The sequence below is a fragment of the Dromiciops gliroides genome, chromosome 2, assembly GCF_019393635.1.
Source record: "Dromiciops gliroides isolate mDroGli1 chromosome 2, mDroGli1.pri, whole genome shotgun sequence".
NCBI classification, from domain to species: Eukaryota; Metazoa; Chordata; class Mammalia; order Microbiotheria; family Microbiotheriidae; genus Dromiciops; species Dromiciops gliroides.
In genome coordinates this window covers 680,790,069-680,806,313 of record NC_057862.1, presented here as the reverse complement: position 1 = coordinate 680,806,313, position 16,245 = coordinate 680,790,069, and the positions used below count along the sequence as shown (strand labels likewise).

The following is a 16,245-nucleotide window of genomic DNA, read 5'->3' as shown; positions in this document are numbered from 1 at the left end:
ACCCTACTTCCAACCCAGGCACCATCTGTTCATATGTCCTTGGCCCGTGGGCCCCAGTTTCTCTAATAGGGTTAATAACATTGGATATAGATTTTTTTTGGTCTGTCAGTCTTTAATATTTAAATATCTTTAAAAATTTGGAATTTATGGGAATTGACTTCTAATGTCCAATGTGCCCACAATTCTGCCTTGGACACTTGCTCATTGTAGGATCCAAGTTAAGGCATTCAAGCCCTCTATGCCTCAGTGTCCTCAATTATAAAATGAGATTGTTGGACTTAATGACTGTTAAGACCCTGCCTCACCCTGCTCCTATTTTCCCTACTGGAAGTTGGAATGCCATGGTGGAGAGAGGGCTGTTTCCAGAGGCAGCAAGACCTAAAATCGAATGACCCCCTCAGAAGTTCACTTGTTTGTGCGATCCCTCAGAAATCACTTCACCTCCCTATACTTTGGCTTCCTCACCTGTAAAATGAGGGTGTCAGACTAAGTGAACTCCTAATGTTCTTCTACTCCTAAATCTGAGACCTTATGATTGAATGATTCCAGCCAGGTGGAGTTCTTCACTCTGCCATGAACATTCTAAAGTGATTCCTATATCTTTCCTTGGTTAGCGGCATTCTCCCTTCCCAGATTCTATCAAAATCATAGGACGTTTTTACCAACAAGGGACTTTAGCAGTCATGTAAGCCAACTCATACAGTATGGATAACCATCATATTATATCCAACAAGTGTTTTTCACTCCCTTCCTGATGATTCCCAGTGAGTGAGAATCGCTTCCTTCCAAAGGATCTCATTCTAATTTTGGACAGTTCTCACTGCTAGGTTAAATTTCCCATTCCTTGTCCTCAAGTCCATCCATCCCCATCCATTTCAAGCCTGAAATAGACACTGCAATTTCTACTCCTGCTTCTGCCCTATGGGGCCAAACAGATAATTTAAATCCCCCCTCCATGTGTCAGTCCTTCAAAGTACCGCTGCATTTCTCCTCTCATATACACTGTCCCCCTTTTTTCCCCTTTCAGGCTAAACATCTGCATTTCTTTCAACCAATCCTCACATGGTAACAATCAGAGGCATACTTCACCCTTCTATTTGTCCCCTTCTGGACATCCTTCAATATCTCAATGTATGCCTTAAATTGTGTCACCTGAAACCCAACATAATTCTCCTGATGGGGTCTGACCAGGGGAAAGTACAGCAGGGCTATACCCAGCACTTGAGTGAAGTGTCTGACACAGAGGAGATGCTTAATAAAAGCTTGTTGACTTTCTGAATGTAATACCTTCCTCAAGGCAGCTTAGGGTTGAATTAAAAATTGATTTTTTAGTGATTGTTATCATCTGTTCTAAAGTGATTTCCCCATGGTAATTGACACAACTAGGATTTGAACCTGGTTCTTCCTGTTCCTTACTTCTGTACTAGAGCCACCATATCATGCTTCATGGTAGTGGTCATGGTAGATGTGGTGGAGATGATAGTCACAGGGGCCCTGGAAGCATTACGTGACAGAATAAGTGCAAATGTCTCAGAGTCCTCAAGGGGGAAGGCAGGGTGCTCACTTAACCTCATATTTATCCTAACTTCAGTATGACCAGAATCAGAGAATTTCATAGGTGTAAGGGACTTTAGCAGCCACCCAATTCAATCCATAGTAAAAATTGCAGTCTGTACCTGATGAATGTTCATCTAGCCTTTGCTCAAAAACTACCAGTCAAGGGAAACTACCAACTCCCTAGAAAGGTGTTTTTTTTCTTTGTATGAACTGAAGCAACCTCTTGCTAAACAGCCCTTATACATCACATCCTCTGAGGAACAACGCTTTTGTTCCCATAGAGAACATGTCTTTATACTATAAGAAGAGTCTGTCTGCCCATGGTCCCAATTCAGTGACTTACCATAAACACTCAAACACATCCTGCCCTGGACAGGCCCTATGGGGAAGATGTTGAAAATGCATCTGTAACATCCTTCATCTTTTAAGGTGACAAACTCGAGGGTGATGGCTGAGGAGTTCAGGTCACTTTGGGTCACTCGGACATGCTCATGGTAGGGCCCGAGTAATTTGGGGCCATAGTTGGGGCTGTTTGTGGCTATATTATCTGTTCTTTGACCTTCTTTTTGCCATGTGACTTGAAGGACCTCCTTCTCTGCAGATAGCTGGCAGGACAAGGTCACATTGTCCCCCACAGTGCTGGTCACTTCGGTCTTGTGAATCACACTTGGCATGCCTGAGGACAAAAGAACAACAAAAAAGGTCACAAATCCCTTCCCCACAGCAAATCTGTGATGTGGTTAGTGTGAAAATTAGTCTGCCCATTTTACAGATGGAAAATTGAAGAAAGTGTGGGGAAGTAAAAAGAGGGTTAAATTTTTAGAGCTTGATGTTCTAGACTCAAATTCTTCTCCTGCAATTTGTTATTTCAAGATCTTCGTCAAATTGTTTGATCTCCCTGATTCTGTTTCCTCATAAGTAAAATGAGGGAATTGGACTTGGTGACCCCTTAAATACCCTTCCAGTTCTAACTCTGTGATCATGGGCATCAGCATCAAAGAAATTCAATTTCTTGACCAAGATCACTCCATTGGTTTGTCATAAATAGAAGGCAGACATCTTCCAACTCCAATTTCAGTGTTGTTTTTTTTTTCTGTTATAGTAGAAAGTCCCTGATACATATCATTATCCTCTCTCTTCTCATTTCTAGTTCCCAAAGCCTTCCTTTTCCCATGTAGCTCCATGTTCTCCAAACCCCTTTCTCCAACCAGTCAGAAATCACTAAGTCTTGCATCTTCCAGGTCTTTCCTAGAACTATCTTGAAAAACCTACAGTCACTCGTTAATTGAGAAGAAAAAATTAAGAGCTTGATTCCTAGATCCTTTTGTCAAGTGCAATAACAACCTGCTCTTAGTATTTAATAATATTATTTATAATCTATTATTACATTTATCAGTTTATAAGTCAGTCAATAAATACTTATTAGGCACCTACTAAGTGTCAGGACCTGTGCTAGGAACTTGGGATAAAAAGACAAAAATCACACCAACCCTTACCTTCAAGGAATTTACATTCAAGGAGAGACAGCAGATATACATGTAAACACATATAACATGTATTGACAAAATGTATATACAATGAATACAAGGCAGAATCTCATCCTTCACAGTCACCACCCACCAAAATAAGGTTTGTTCCAGATTCAACTCCCAGGGCACATTAAAAATGTATCAACTGAAAAGTTCAATTGGTGCCTAAGCAATGTGAACCAGTGCTTTTCACCACCCTTCCTCCCTCACCTGCTGCTAATTTCCCTTTGACCATACCAGCAATCAGGCTCCCAGAGAAACAAAGGGCCACACACACTACCAGCAGCATCATGGGTATGAAACCAAAAGAAATTCTCAGTCAAATGAAGTGGCTGGTTCCAAACTTCTCCCTTTTATGTGCTTTGTATTTTCTTGTGATTAGCTGGGGAATTCCAAAACTGGCAACACAGCATTATATTATGCTAACCCACAATGTTACTCTAGAGTTTACTAAACCTCTCCACCTGGATGACCTAAGACATATCAACTTCCTTCCTTTGGCTTTACTTTCTTTAGCTGTAAAATGAAAGAATCTCTAAGGTCCCTCTGAGCTCTAGGTCTATGATTCCATGATAATATAAGGAGTTGTCTTCATTATAGCTCCAGCCTGAAATTATTAAGCACCTCCTAAGTGTCAAGAAATGTGCAAGGAGTTTGAGATAAAAAAAAAATAAACCAACCCTTAACCTCAAGAAATTTACATTCAAAGAGGGATGGCAAGGAGAATGTGAGGAACCAAGACATAGATCACCCCAAAAATTCTTACTTTTGATACCAAAGAGTTCAGAAAGTGATCCTCTATCAATACAGAATGTAATCTGCAAACACCAGACACAGAAGTAAGTGTTGGGGGAGAAGAGTAAAGGGGAGGGCTAACAAGGCATGTTAAATCAGACACTAAGCTCTCTTTCTCATTAGAAAAGTAAATTAATAGTCTTTTCATGACATAGAAATCTATGTAATATAGTTTGAAATCTGGAACTGTGGGGCAGCTAAGTGGTATAGTGGATAAAGCACCGGCCCTGGATTCAGGAGTACCTGAGTTCAAGTCCAGCCTTAGATACTTGACACTTAACTAGCTGTGTGACCCTGAGTAAGTCATTTAACCCTCACTGCCCTGCAAGAAAAAGAAAGAAAGAAAGAAAGAAAGAAAGAAAGAAAGAAAGAAAGAAAGAAAGAAAGAAAGAAAGAAAGAAAGAAAGAAAGAAAGAAAGAAAGAAAGAAAGAAAGAAAAGAAAAGAAATCTGGAACAGCTAGGCCACCTTCCTTCAAATCTGTTTTTCATTGATTCACTTGATATTCTTAAACTTTTGTCCTTCTTAATGAATTATGTTTATTTTTCTAGCTCAATAAAATATTTTTTTGGTATTTTTATTAGTATGGCACCAAATGAGCAAAGTAACTTAGAGTTGTCAGTTTTATTATATTGGCTCAGCCTATTTATGAGCAATTAATATCTCTCCAATTGTTTAGATGTGTTATGTGGGATGCAGCCAAAGAAGTGCTTAAGGGAAAATTTATATCTCCAAATGCTTACATCAATAAAATAGAGAAAGAATGGATCAATGAATTTGGGCTACAACTAAAAAGAAAACTAGAAAAACAACAAATTAAAAGTTCCCCAATTAAACAGCAAAATGGAAATCCTGAAAATCAATTGAGAGATTAAAAAAAAATGAAAGTTAAAAAAAACATGGAACTAATCAATCATACTAGGAGCTGAATTTATGGGGGGAAATAAAAAACAAATGAATTATTGGTTAATTTTATTTTTAAAAAAAGAGAAATCATTGGCATCCAAAATGAAAAGAGTGATTGCACCACCAATGAAGATGAAATTAAAGCAATAATTAGGAGCTGTTTTGCCCAATTATATGCCAGTAAAACTGACAATCTAAGTGAAATGGATGAATATTTACAGTTATAAACTTCTCAGATCAACATAAGAGGAAATAGAATACTTAAATAACCATACCTTAGAGGGGAAAATGAATAATCAGTCAATGAGCCCTTAAGAAAAAATTCACCAGGCCAGTTGGATTCACAAGTGGATTTGACTAAACATTTAAAGAACAATTCATCCCAATACTATACAAACTATTTGAAAAAAATAGGTAAAGAAGGAATACTTCACAATTCTTTTCATGATACAAATATGGTTTTGATAACTAAACTAGGAATAACAAAAACAGATGAAGAAAACTATAGACCAATTTCCTTGATGAATACTAAAATAAAATTTTTACATAAAATACTAACAAGGAGATTATAGCAATATATCACAAAAATCATATTGTATGATCAGGTGGAATTTATACCAAGGATACAAGAATGGTTCAATATTGGGAAAACCTTCAGCAAAATCATCATGTCAATAACAGTAGCAATAGAATTTATATGATTATATTAATAGATTCAGAAATAGCCATTGACAGAATACAACACTAATTCCTATTGAAAATACTAGAAACTGTATCAATGAAAGCTTTCTTAAAATGACCACGAGTATGTATCTAAAACCATTAGTATATATCTATCTATATCTATATCTATATCTATATCTATATCTATATCTATATCTATATCTATATCTATATCTATATCTATATCTATATCTATATCTATATCTATATCTATATCTATATCTATATCTATATCTATATCTATATCTATATCTATATCTATATCTATATCTATATCTATATCTATATCTATATCTATATCTATGTATGTATTGGGCATAAACTTGAACAGGATGAAGAACAGATGTACATTTTCACTAGTATTTCACTAGTATTCAATATTGTACTGAAAACGCTAGCTATAGAAATAAAATGAGAAAAAGAAATTGAAGGAATAAAAATAGGCATCAAGGAAACAGAACTATGAATCTGTGCAAATGATATGATGGTATACTTAGAGAACACTAGAAAATCAAGTTAAAAACCATTTTAAACAATGAACAACTTTAGCAACATTGCAGGCTATAAAATAATCATCAATGTTTCTATATGATACCAACAAAATCCAGGAGGAAATTAAAATAACTGTGGACAATATAAGATATTTGGAAATCTACCTGCCAAGACAAATCCAAGGATTATATGAACACAATTACAAAACAATTTTCTAACAAATAAAGACAGATTTAAACAACTGAAGAAATATCCATTGCTCATAGGTAGGCAAAAATAATATGATAAAAATGACAATTCTATTTAAGTTAATTTTCATATTCAGTGCCATAGCAATCAAACTACCAAAGTATCATTTTGTGAAGCTAGAAAAAAATAATAACAAAATAGACCTGGAAGAACAAAAGTTTAAAAAGATCAAGTTATTCAATGGGGGAAAATATGTAAATGAAGCTGGCCTAGCAGTTTCAGATCTCAAACTATATTACAAAGTTATAAAAATCAAAACAATCTGGTACCGGCTAATAAACAGAGCAGTAGATCAGTGGAAGAGATTAGGTACACAATACACATTAGTAAATGACTATTGTAATCTAGTAATTCATAAATTCAAGGAACCAAGCTTTTGGAGCAAAAACTCACCAATTGACAAAAATTGCTGGGGAAATTGGAAAAGTTTGGCAGAAATTAGGCATAGGCCAACATTTCACATCATACACCAAGATAAGGTCAAAAAAGATCTAACCATAAAAGGTGATATCTTAAGTAAATTAAAGGAACTTTGGGAAAATGTATCCATCAGATCTGTGGATAACAGAAGTTTAGGACTAATAGAGAAAGAAAAAGCATCACAGGAAGTAAAAGAGATGTTTTGGTTACATGAAATTAAAAGAGCTTTTGCACAAATAAAATTAATGCAGTCTAAATTATTTTAAGGTATTTTATTATTTTCTAGTTTACATATAAGGATAGTTTTCAACATTTGTTTTCATGGGACTTTTAGTTCCAAAATTTTTTTTCTCCCACCCTCCCCTCTCCCCCTCTTCCCCAAGATGGAAAGCAGCCTGATATAGGTTGTATATGTACATTCACATCAAGCATATTTCTACATTAATCATCCTGTGAAAGAAGAATCAGAGCACAAGGGAAGAACCTCAAAAAAGAAGGGAAAAAAACAGTCCAAAAGTAGAAACAGTATGGTTCAATATGCATTCATAATTAACAGGTTTTTTTCTGGATGTTGTGAACATCTTCTATCATGAGTTCTTTGAAACTATCTTGAATTGTTGCACTATGCAGTCAAAATTATAAGGAAAACCAAAAACTGGGGTGGAGGGGAGGTTACAGCAAGCTTCCCTGGTAGAGGCCTCATTTCTCAAATATATAAGCAACTGAGCCATATTAAAAACTAAAACTAAAACTAAAAACAAAACAAAACAAAACAAAAACAAACAATAAAACAAACAAAAAACACCACAAGAGTTATTCTCCAGTTGGTAAATGGTCAAGAGAGGTGAAAAGGCAGTTTTCAAAAGAAGAAATCAGTGCTATCAATAGTTACATTCAAAATTCACTAACTATTGATTAGAGAAATGAAAATTAAAACAGTTCTGAAATACCACCTCATGCCTATCAGACTGGCTAACATGACAGAAAAAGGAAAATGACAAATGCTTGAGGGGATATGGAAAAATCAGGATACTAATGTACTGTTGATGAAGTTGTGAATCAGTTCAATAATTCTGAAGAAGAGTTTAGGACTATTCTTAAAAAGATTATGATGGAACACCTATTATGCTCTAAGAAATGATGTGGAGGATGCTCTCAGAAAAACGTGGACTTATATGAGCTGATGAAAAGTGAAATGCATTGTATACAAAGTAGCAGCAATATTGTAATATGATCAGCTGTGAATGATTTAGCTATTCTCAGAAATGCAACGATCCAAGACAACTCTGAAAGACATATGAAAAAATGTGGTCCATCTCCAGAGAAAGAACTGATGGCATCTGAATACAGACCTATGAAAAGATAGGCTGGAGCTAAATTGCAAAGACCTTCACAGACCAAAAACAAGAGTTCACATTATGCCTTAGTGATACTTAAGAGAAATCATGTTAAATGCAAAAACTCCTTGATAAGACAGAGAAAACTAAAGCAAAGGGAGTGAGTTTGGGGGCTTTGGCTCATATGAATCCTGGAACAATAAAGGCTGCACAGATCATGGTCTATACTATGCAGAAATAACTCACCCAGAAACACCTGCTAGTTTTCACAAGGGCAGAGCCTTTTTTATTAATATTGGCAAACTAAAATAGAAGCAGGTCTATAAGCCATACATAACATTGCCTACATGTGGCCTATTGACTTAGAAAACCACAAATGGCCATTTTCTATGTTTTATTGTATTTTAAATTTATTTTATTAAATATTTCCAAATTTTAATTTAGTCTGGTTTCAGGTACTCAGAGTGTCATAAGCTGCATGTAGCCCATATGACGGCTACTACCAGTATTGTTTCAAAATTTGGATAAAACATCCTCCCATTAATACAGCTCCCTCTATGGGCTACCATCCTTGTCCTCCATTTCATAGCAAAAATATAAAAATAACTTTTAAAAACTGAGTTCCCTAAACAAAGTAGGAATATCTCGAGGGCAGGTCCCTGACTATTACCTAATGGACTAGGTCCCAGGTCAAAGGCTCCACAAATGTGTGTCAAGCACAGAAAGGGGCATTTTTTTTTGTAATTATCACTATTGTCATTTTGGAAATAACTTAAAAAATGAAAAGAAATCCTCTGTATGATGTAGATATTAATAGTATCTTAAATTTGAACAGGATTCACAGTTTCCAAAGGGTTTTACGTACATTGTCTCATTTCATCTTTAACTACCCTTATGAAATGGGTAGCACAGGTTCAATTAATCTCACTCAGCCTCTATCTCTTCAATTATAAAATAGGGGCAATAATAACATCTACTTCATGGGGTGGTTTGAGAATCAAAGGAGCTAACTCAACAAGTCAAGTTAATGACATTAAGCTTTTACCATGTGCCAGGCAAAGAAAGTCAAAAAGCAACCCCTGCCCTCAAGGAACTCACAGTCTAAAGGAGAGATCAACAAAGAGATGAAGAGCACTTTACAAACTTTAAAGTGTCATACAAATGTGAACTATAGGAGTCAGATTAGCATACTGGGAAAGATGGCTTTACCTGCAGAGAATCTGTGTTCTTGGACAGCTCACTACTCTCTAGTCTCCCATTCTCTTATCTGAAAAATGAAGCAATTGAACTAGCTGAGCTCTAGGGTGCTTTCCAACTCCAAATGTAGCTGTCAAGCTTTCTGTAAATCCATTTAAGTTCCCATTATCTTTCAGCTGCCATTGTCCACACAATTGACTCACATGGGAATCCCAGCTGTTTCTGAGGAGAAGCTTCTCGAGAAGCAATCTAGCCCACACCATTCAATTTCACCACAGAGATGCCAAGATACTCCTTTCAGTGAACTGTCTCAACTTATCAAGGAAGGAATCTGAATTCATGTCTTTTGACTTCAAGCATGTCACTTGATCCTCTGTATTTATGTCTCTACATGATCAGGGTACACATTTCCCTCCCATTAATAGAGAACAAGAACCATTGAAGAGAAGGAACTGGTTGAAAGCAGAAGGAAACTGATGTAATTATAAGGCTCAGGCCCTGGGAGTTTTTGTACACTGTTACTGGAAACAACTTTTTTCTTCATAATAAGCTGAGGAAAATATACGAATTTGAAGAAACTGCTTTCACTTTTGTTTCTACTGCTAGCTTGTACTCACTTTGTCACACTAGATTCGTTATCTGTCATCAAGATATTCTTGAAAATATCTGAGAATCAAACAGGTGGAAGAGATGTCAGGATCCATTCAGTCCAACCCAAGCCTGAAGAAGAATTTTCTCTGATTATCCCTAGTAGATAGTCACAGAGCCTGTACTTGAAAACATCCAGCATAGGGGTCAGAATGATAGACTGGAGCCAGAAAGAACAGGCTCTCTGATTTCTACCATCTGTGTGACCTTGGTCAAGTAACTTAACTCATCTGAGCCTCAATTTCCTCATTGCAAATGGGGAGGAAAATGTCTGTAATCCCTACCTGGAAGGGTTGTTGTGATCATTCTGTGAGATAATGGATGGACAATGCTTTATAGACTGTAAGAGGCTTTGTAAATATTGGCCATTACCATCTCTGAAAGTAGCAAAGTCCATTTGGGGCAACCCTCATTATAAAGATGATTTTCCTTACATGAAGCCAAAATCTGTTTGGCCACAATTTCAACCTATTGTTCCTGATTCTGACTTCTGGGCCAAGGTGGGCAAGTTTGACCATTTCCCCACAAGACAGCTTTTCATATATTTGGAGATAGCGATTTTGTAGCTCATTTTTTTTTTCTTAGAAGATAACATGCTTATGCTCGGCTACTTTTGCTGATCCTTGTAAAACAAAGTTTTTCATCCCCTTGCCATTCCCTGCCATTGGCCTTGTTCTGCAGTTTATTAACAGCTCTCCTTCAATGAGACATCCAAACTAGAGCACAATTTCCAAAGCAAATGAGACTATCACCTCCATCCTTACCCTCACCCACTTTCTGCCCGTGAATATTCTGTCACTGTGCTCTAAGATCCCATTCATTAAGCCTGATCTAAACAACGACACACTTAAGACCTTAACAACTTGAAAAGTAGCTATAAAAACAAGTTCAGGATGATGAAAAGGTTAGAGTACAAATTCTAGAAGGCTCAGCAGGAAGGTCTAGCCCAGAGAAGACTTAGAGATGTAAGCAGTTTACATGACCTTAAGGGGAAGAACTTGGAGACATATGTGGATGGAATTTTCAGAAAGGCAGGTTGCTACTCATCACAGATAAAAATTCCAAGAGTTAGAGTTTCCTAATCACATTAGTCTTACTTTACACAGAGGACTGATAAAATACTTGTCTGACAATTTAACAAGCAAAGGTTATAAAGAATTATAAGCAGCGCGTCAACTATGTGGAGCAGTGGATAAAGCACTGGCCCTGGATTCAGGAGGATCTGAGTTCAAATCTAGCCTAAGACACTAGACACTTATTAATTAGCTGTGTGTCCCTGGTCAAGTCACTTCACCCTCATTGCCCCTGAAAAAAAAATTATAAGCAAACATCCCAAAAGTATATCATATACATTTCTTTTCAAAGAAGCAATAATCTACTTTGAAGTCTACATTCCATTAGTACAAACAACTAGTGGAAATGGGCCAGGAGGGATTTGAGTTTATTAGTCATGATCTTGCTAAAATTGGTGTTGCATTATTAAGTATGTAAAAATTTCAAAGAATCACCAGAGGTTGAGGGGGGAGGAGTTCCTGCACAGAGAGAGTCATTTCCATCTAACTGGTAGTTTTTTTTTTTGGGGGGGGGGGTTGATTTGTTGTGGTTTTTTTGTGAGACAATTGGGGTTAAGTGACTTGCCTAGGGTCACACAGCTAGTAATTGTTAAGTGTCTGAAGCTGGATTTGAACTTAGGTCCTCCTGAATCCAGGGCCGGTGCTCTATCCACTGTGCCACCTAGCTGCCCCTAATTGGTAGTTTTTTTAACTTTTCCATGGCATGATTCTTCAGATGTGAAGTTCTATTTAGTACTTTGCATCTTTAGAGAAGAAATCAGCTTATGAGAGCATAATAGTCTTTAAGCATATCTTTTAGTTCCTGCACTATCTCTTGTTAACAAAACTGATCGTTTCTCTGCTTTATAATTTGATATCTTACATATGAAAATAATTTTCTTTCCATTTGTATAACCCACATTCTCTGAAGATATGAAAAAATGGTATTGATCTGATTTCTAGAAACTCAAGTATCACACACAAAAAGTAGAACAAAAAGTAGAGCTCTTATGGACCTCATTCAAATACTTACAATTTGATGAAATGATATAATTTAATATTTCTCTTGTACTGTGCTGGTATTTATAGAATTTTTGCACTGTGTGATTTCAATTTTTTCTTCCGGCTATGATCAAGGTATTTGGTAGAAGCTTACTTATGATCACAAATTAAGGTTTTGGGTTTGATTGTACTTCATTACTTTTTATTGTAGTTCTGATTTTTATTGGACTAAATAAACTGTGTCTTAATGTGTGTGATAGGTACTTAAATTTTAATCCATGTGGTTCCCCTTCCCTTTTTTGCATTATATGTCAGAAGTGCTAGTTCTTTTCATGTATTAGTAAGATTTAATAGCTTCATTGTATTATTTCACCATGACACTTTGGAAGGACATTCCCAACTGTAATGTTGTATGTGGTGGTTCTCACTGGATGCTAGACTTTTCAAAACCAGTATTCTAGTAAATTTTGTTGTGAAAAAAAAAACTTATTTGGTTGTTTTTTGTTTTTTTGTTTTTGATTTTTTTGTTTGTTTTGCAGGGCAGTGAGGGTTAAGTGACTTGCCCATGGTCACATAGCTAGTAAGTGACAAGTGTCTGAGGCTGGATTTGAACTCAGGTACTCCTAAATCCAGGGCCAGTGCTTTATCCACTGCGCCACCTAGCCACCCCGAAAAAAAAACTTATGAAGAGTTAGAGTTGTCTGTATGTATAATTGGATGTTTCTTGTTCCCTGCCCTTAGAGAGTTTTAAATGGAGGAGAAATGACCATTGTCTGGGATATTGTAGAATGGATTTTATTCAGGCAGGGAGTCAACTTCTGAGCTCCCTTCTGAGCCTGAAAATTTGTGATTCTTTTTTTTTTTTTTCCTGAGTCACGTTCAGTAAGTTATATAATCACTCAAAACTTCAATGTCTTCACTGGAAAATATGGGTAATTACCTATTCTGTCAATCTTACCTCAAAAGATCATTGAGGATCTAATGAGGCAAGTTATAAGTTTCACATGAATGTTGGATATTATTTTGATGTTTATTGCACTGGGAACATTTTTCCATTTTATTATAAATCACATATATGAATTATAAAACTCCTCATTTGACAAATATTTATTAAACTCTCACCCTGTGCAAATCCCTCCATTCATGTAGAGTAATGATATCAGTGAAAATAAAGTCCTGGACCTAAAAGAATTTACTCTCTTATATCTTTGAACATCTTAGACCCCTCATGTGCAAAATGAGGAGATTGGAGTAAATTGTACCTAATGTCCTTTTCCAGCACCAAATAAAGAACTCTATGAATTGGCTTTGGCAGATGTGGGGGAAAGGGGTGTGCCATCTGAAAAAAATGGCCTGTCAGAAATTTGGTTTAAAGTAACATCTTACATTATTCACTACAATAACCACAAAATAGCTCATTAGAGTATTAAAATCATATGTAAAAAAGAAGATAAAGATCAAATACCTTGCACAGCTAAGGAAGGAGAGGGGGGTATTATTAACCAAAAGAAAATAGGTAATTATAAATAGGAAAATAAACACTTTTGATTACATAAAGTTGAAAATATTTGTAGGAATAAAATTAATGCACTTGGAATAAGATGGAAGGCAATTGGCTGGGAAAATACTTCTTTCAAATACCTATGATAAAATATTATATGATAGGATCAAATATCTGTGACATCCAACATATATGGGGAAATAGCAGAAATATTTTCCAATAGAGAAGAAGTCAAAAAATGAATAAACAACTGTCAAAAGAAAAATTGCAAATACTTAATAGCCATATGAAAGAAAAATCAAATCAACATAACTCTGTGCTAAGGGACACTACTACACATTCAGCCCATTAACAAAGATGATGAAAGATAGGAATAGTCAGTGTTGAAAGGTTGTAGAAAAAAATAGCTGAATCAATGCTCTCCCTTTATGGAGCTCTGAATTTGTACAACCATTTTTCAGACAACTTGGAATTAGGCTAAGAAAGCAAAAACAAATGTCCATATTCTTTGATCCAGAAGAGGCCAATAATAGTTTGAGATCTGAAACTGCTAGGCCACCTTCATTCACATTTTTCCCCCCATTGATTTTTTTTTTTAGTTAAGCAATTAGGGTTAAATGACTTGCCCAGGGTCACACAGCTAGTAAGTGTTTAAGTGTCTGAGGCTGGATTTGAACTCAGGTACTCCTGACTCCAGGGCCAGTGCTCTATCCACTGTGCCATCTAGTTGCCCCATCCCCCCCCCCCATTGATTAACTTGATCTTTTTAACCTTTTGTTCTTCCAGGTAAATTTTGTTATTATTTTTTTCTAGCTTCACAAAATATTATTTTGGTAGTTCGATTCCAATGGCACTGAATATGAAAATTAACTTAAATAGAATTGTCATTTTTATCATATTGTTTTTGCCTACCCATGAACAAGGGATATTTCTTCAGTTGTTCAAATCTGTCTTTATTTGTTAGAAAATTGTTTTGTAATTGTGCTCATATAATTCCTGTATTTATCTTGGTGGATAGACTTCCAAAGAGGTCATCAAGAAATTGCATGAAAGGAAAAAGTGAAGGCAAAGAAATGGACATTCTGGGTGCTGACTGATATCCACTCACCTTGGTAATTCTGTGCATTTAAAAATATCCTTCTAAGAAGGGAGCCATAGGCTCCCCAGACTGCTAAAGAGGTCCATGACAGGCATACTATATATGTAAATACACACACAAAAAATCTTGAACTACATCATTTACAAGGGAAGCAGAGGGGAAGGTATAACCATACCACTACTATTTGCCAGGTATTGTACCAGTGGCTTACAAATATTACCTCATTTAATTCTCACAACAACTCTGGGTATATGTTATTATTATCTCTACTTTACAGTTGAGGAAACAGAGGCAAAGAGAGGTTTAGTGACTTGCCCAGGCTCCCACAACTACTCTTGAGTTTGAGGTTAGATTGAATTCAGGACTTTCTGACTCCAGGACCAAAGTTCTATCCACTGCCTAACCTTGCTGCCTTTAGATGTTTGCAAATATTATGTTTCTTTATCCTCACAACAACCCTGGGAGGCAGATGCTATTATTGCCCCCATTTTATAGATGAGGAAACTCATGTAGAAAGAGATTAAGTGACTTGCCTGTAACTTTTGAGTGTATGACACTTTATTTGAATTCAGGTCTTCCTTATTCCAGGTCGAGTATTCTATCCACTATTCCATATCAGTAAAGTTTCTTTTAATTATTTAAGTGATATAGATAATACCAACAGGTTATTAGCTCAAATTATAGTGTAGTAAAAACTGAAACTGATACAAGAAGTTTGAGCCCCCATTGTCTTCTGGAAAAATCTTAATTTTATTAAGTCCTGCTCAGTAGAATTTCCCATGAACTTGGTACCAATGAATAGCTAGATGTGAGAAAATGGGTAGTTATCTCCTTTCAATGAGGATATAACAGTCAATCATACTCCTCCTGACCTGTTTTTAGGACAAAGGTCTCAGCTCCCCTCCTCCCTCTCTGGCTAACAAAATCATGATGTGGGATGGAATTAAGGGTCAAATTGATCGTGAGTCATCCCAAAAGAATTATAAGACACAGTGATTCAGTTTCCCAAGTTTTATTGCAATACTGTGAGTGACCACAGGGAGAGAACCAGAATAATGGAAAGGTATCTCTCGAATAGTGAGAGAAAAGACAGTTATATTTAGAGTATAGATAAATTGATTTATCAGTCTCATTATAATAATTCCCACCTTGGGGAGGTACAGGGGAGGGCTTATCCTAATTTGGAGTACCTGGGGTCCTAAGCCAACACCCGAAGTGGGTACCTTTTTCAGTGGAGGTGTGTTTTGGGCGTTTACATATCATAAGGTGAATCTGGGGACAAATTTGGCCTTTTATGCACATACCTCTTTCTGTTTCCCATGACTAGTTTCAAAACATATTGATTTTTCATTTATTTCTGGTCTGTTTCTATAGTCTGTCAATGCCTTTACTGTTATATTCTTAGGCTGTCATGGCCTAGCTCCCTCTGTTCCCATTATGGATACTGATTACTGTGGGTAAGAGAACCTAGCATCCTGACTTGTAAGTTATCCATTAACTGGGGTCTGAATCCCTCTTAGAGTTCATATCTGAATTAGAGCTTGGGTCTTAGGTTTTTCTGTTAACCCCCTTTTGCCTCCTACATCATTCCCCCCTTTTCATATACCCTGGGAAAAAGGACAAAAATCATCTCTTCTGTAACTACTTTCTGCTAAGTGGGGGTGAAGTAGGGGTCCATGGTGGTTTTATAAATTGTGGGAGATCTAGGATCTAGTGTTACAAATGCAAGGACCACAATA

General features: G+C 36.3%; 1 protein-coding gene across 1 annotated transcript in view; it reads right to left on the bottom strand.

The window, feature by feature from the left end:
* Positions 1–3,378, bottom strand: part of LOC122740173 (OX-2 membrane glycoprotein-like) — a 20,607-nt gene extending 17,229 nt beyond the window's left edge. Inside the window, exons 1-2 of the mRNA XM_043982053.1 lie at positions 3,324–3,378; positions 1,901–2,233 (exon numbers count right to left, since the gene is read on the bottom strand). Coding sequence (XP_043837988.1) covers positions 1,901–2,233; positions 3,324–3,378 — 388 coding nt within the window. The remainder of the gene's footprint in view (positions 1–1,900; positions 2,234–3,323) is intronic.
* Positions 3,379–16,245: the final 12,867 nt, after the last annotated feature.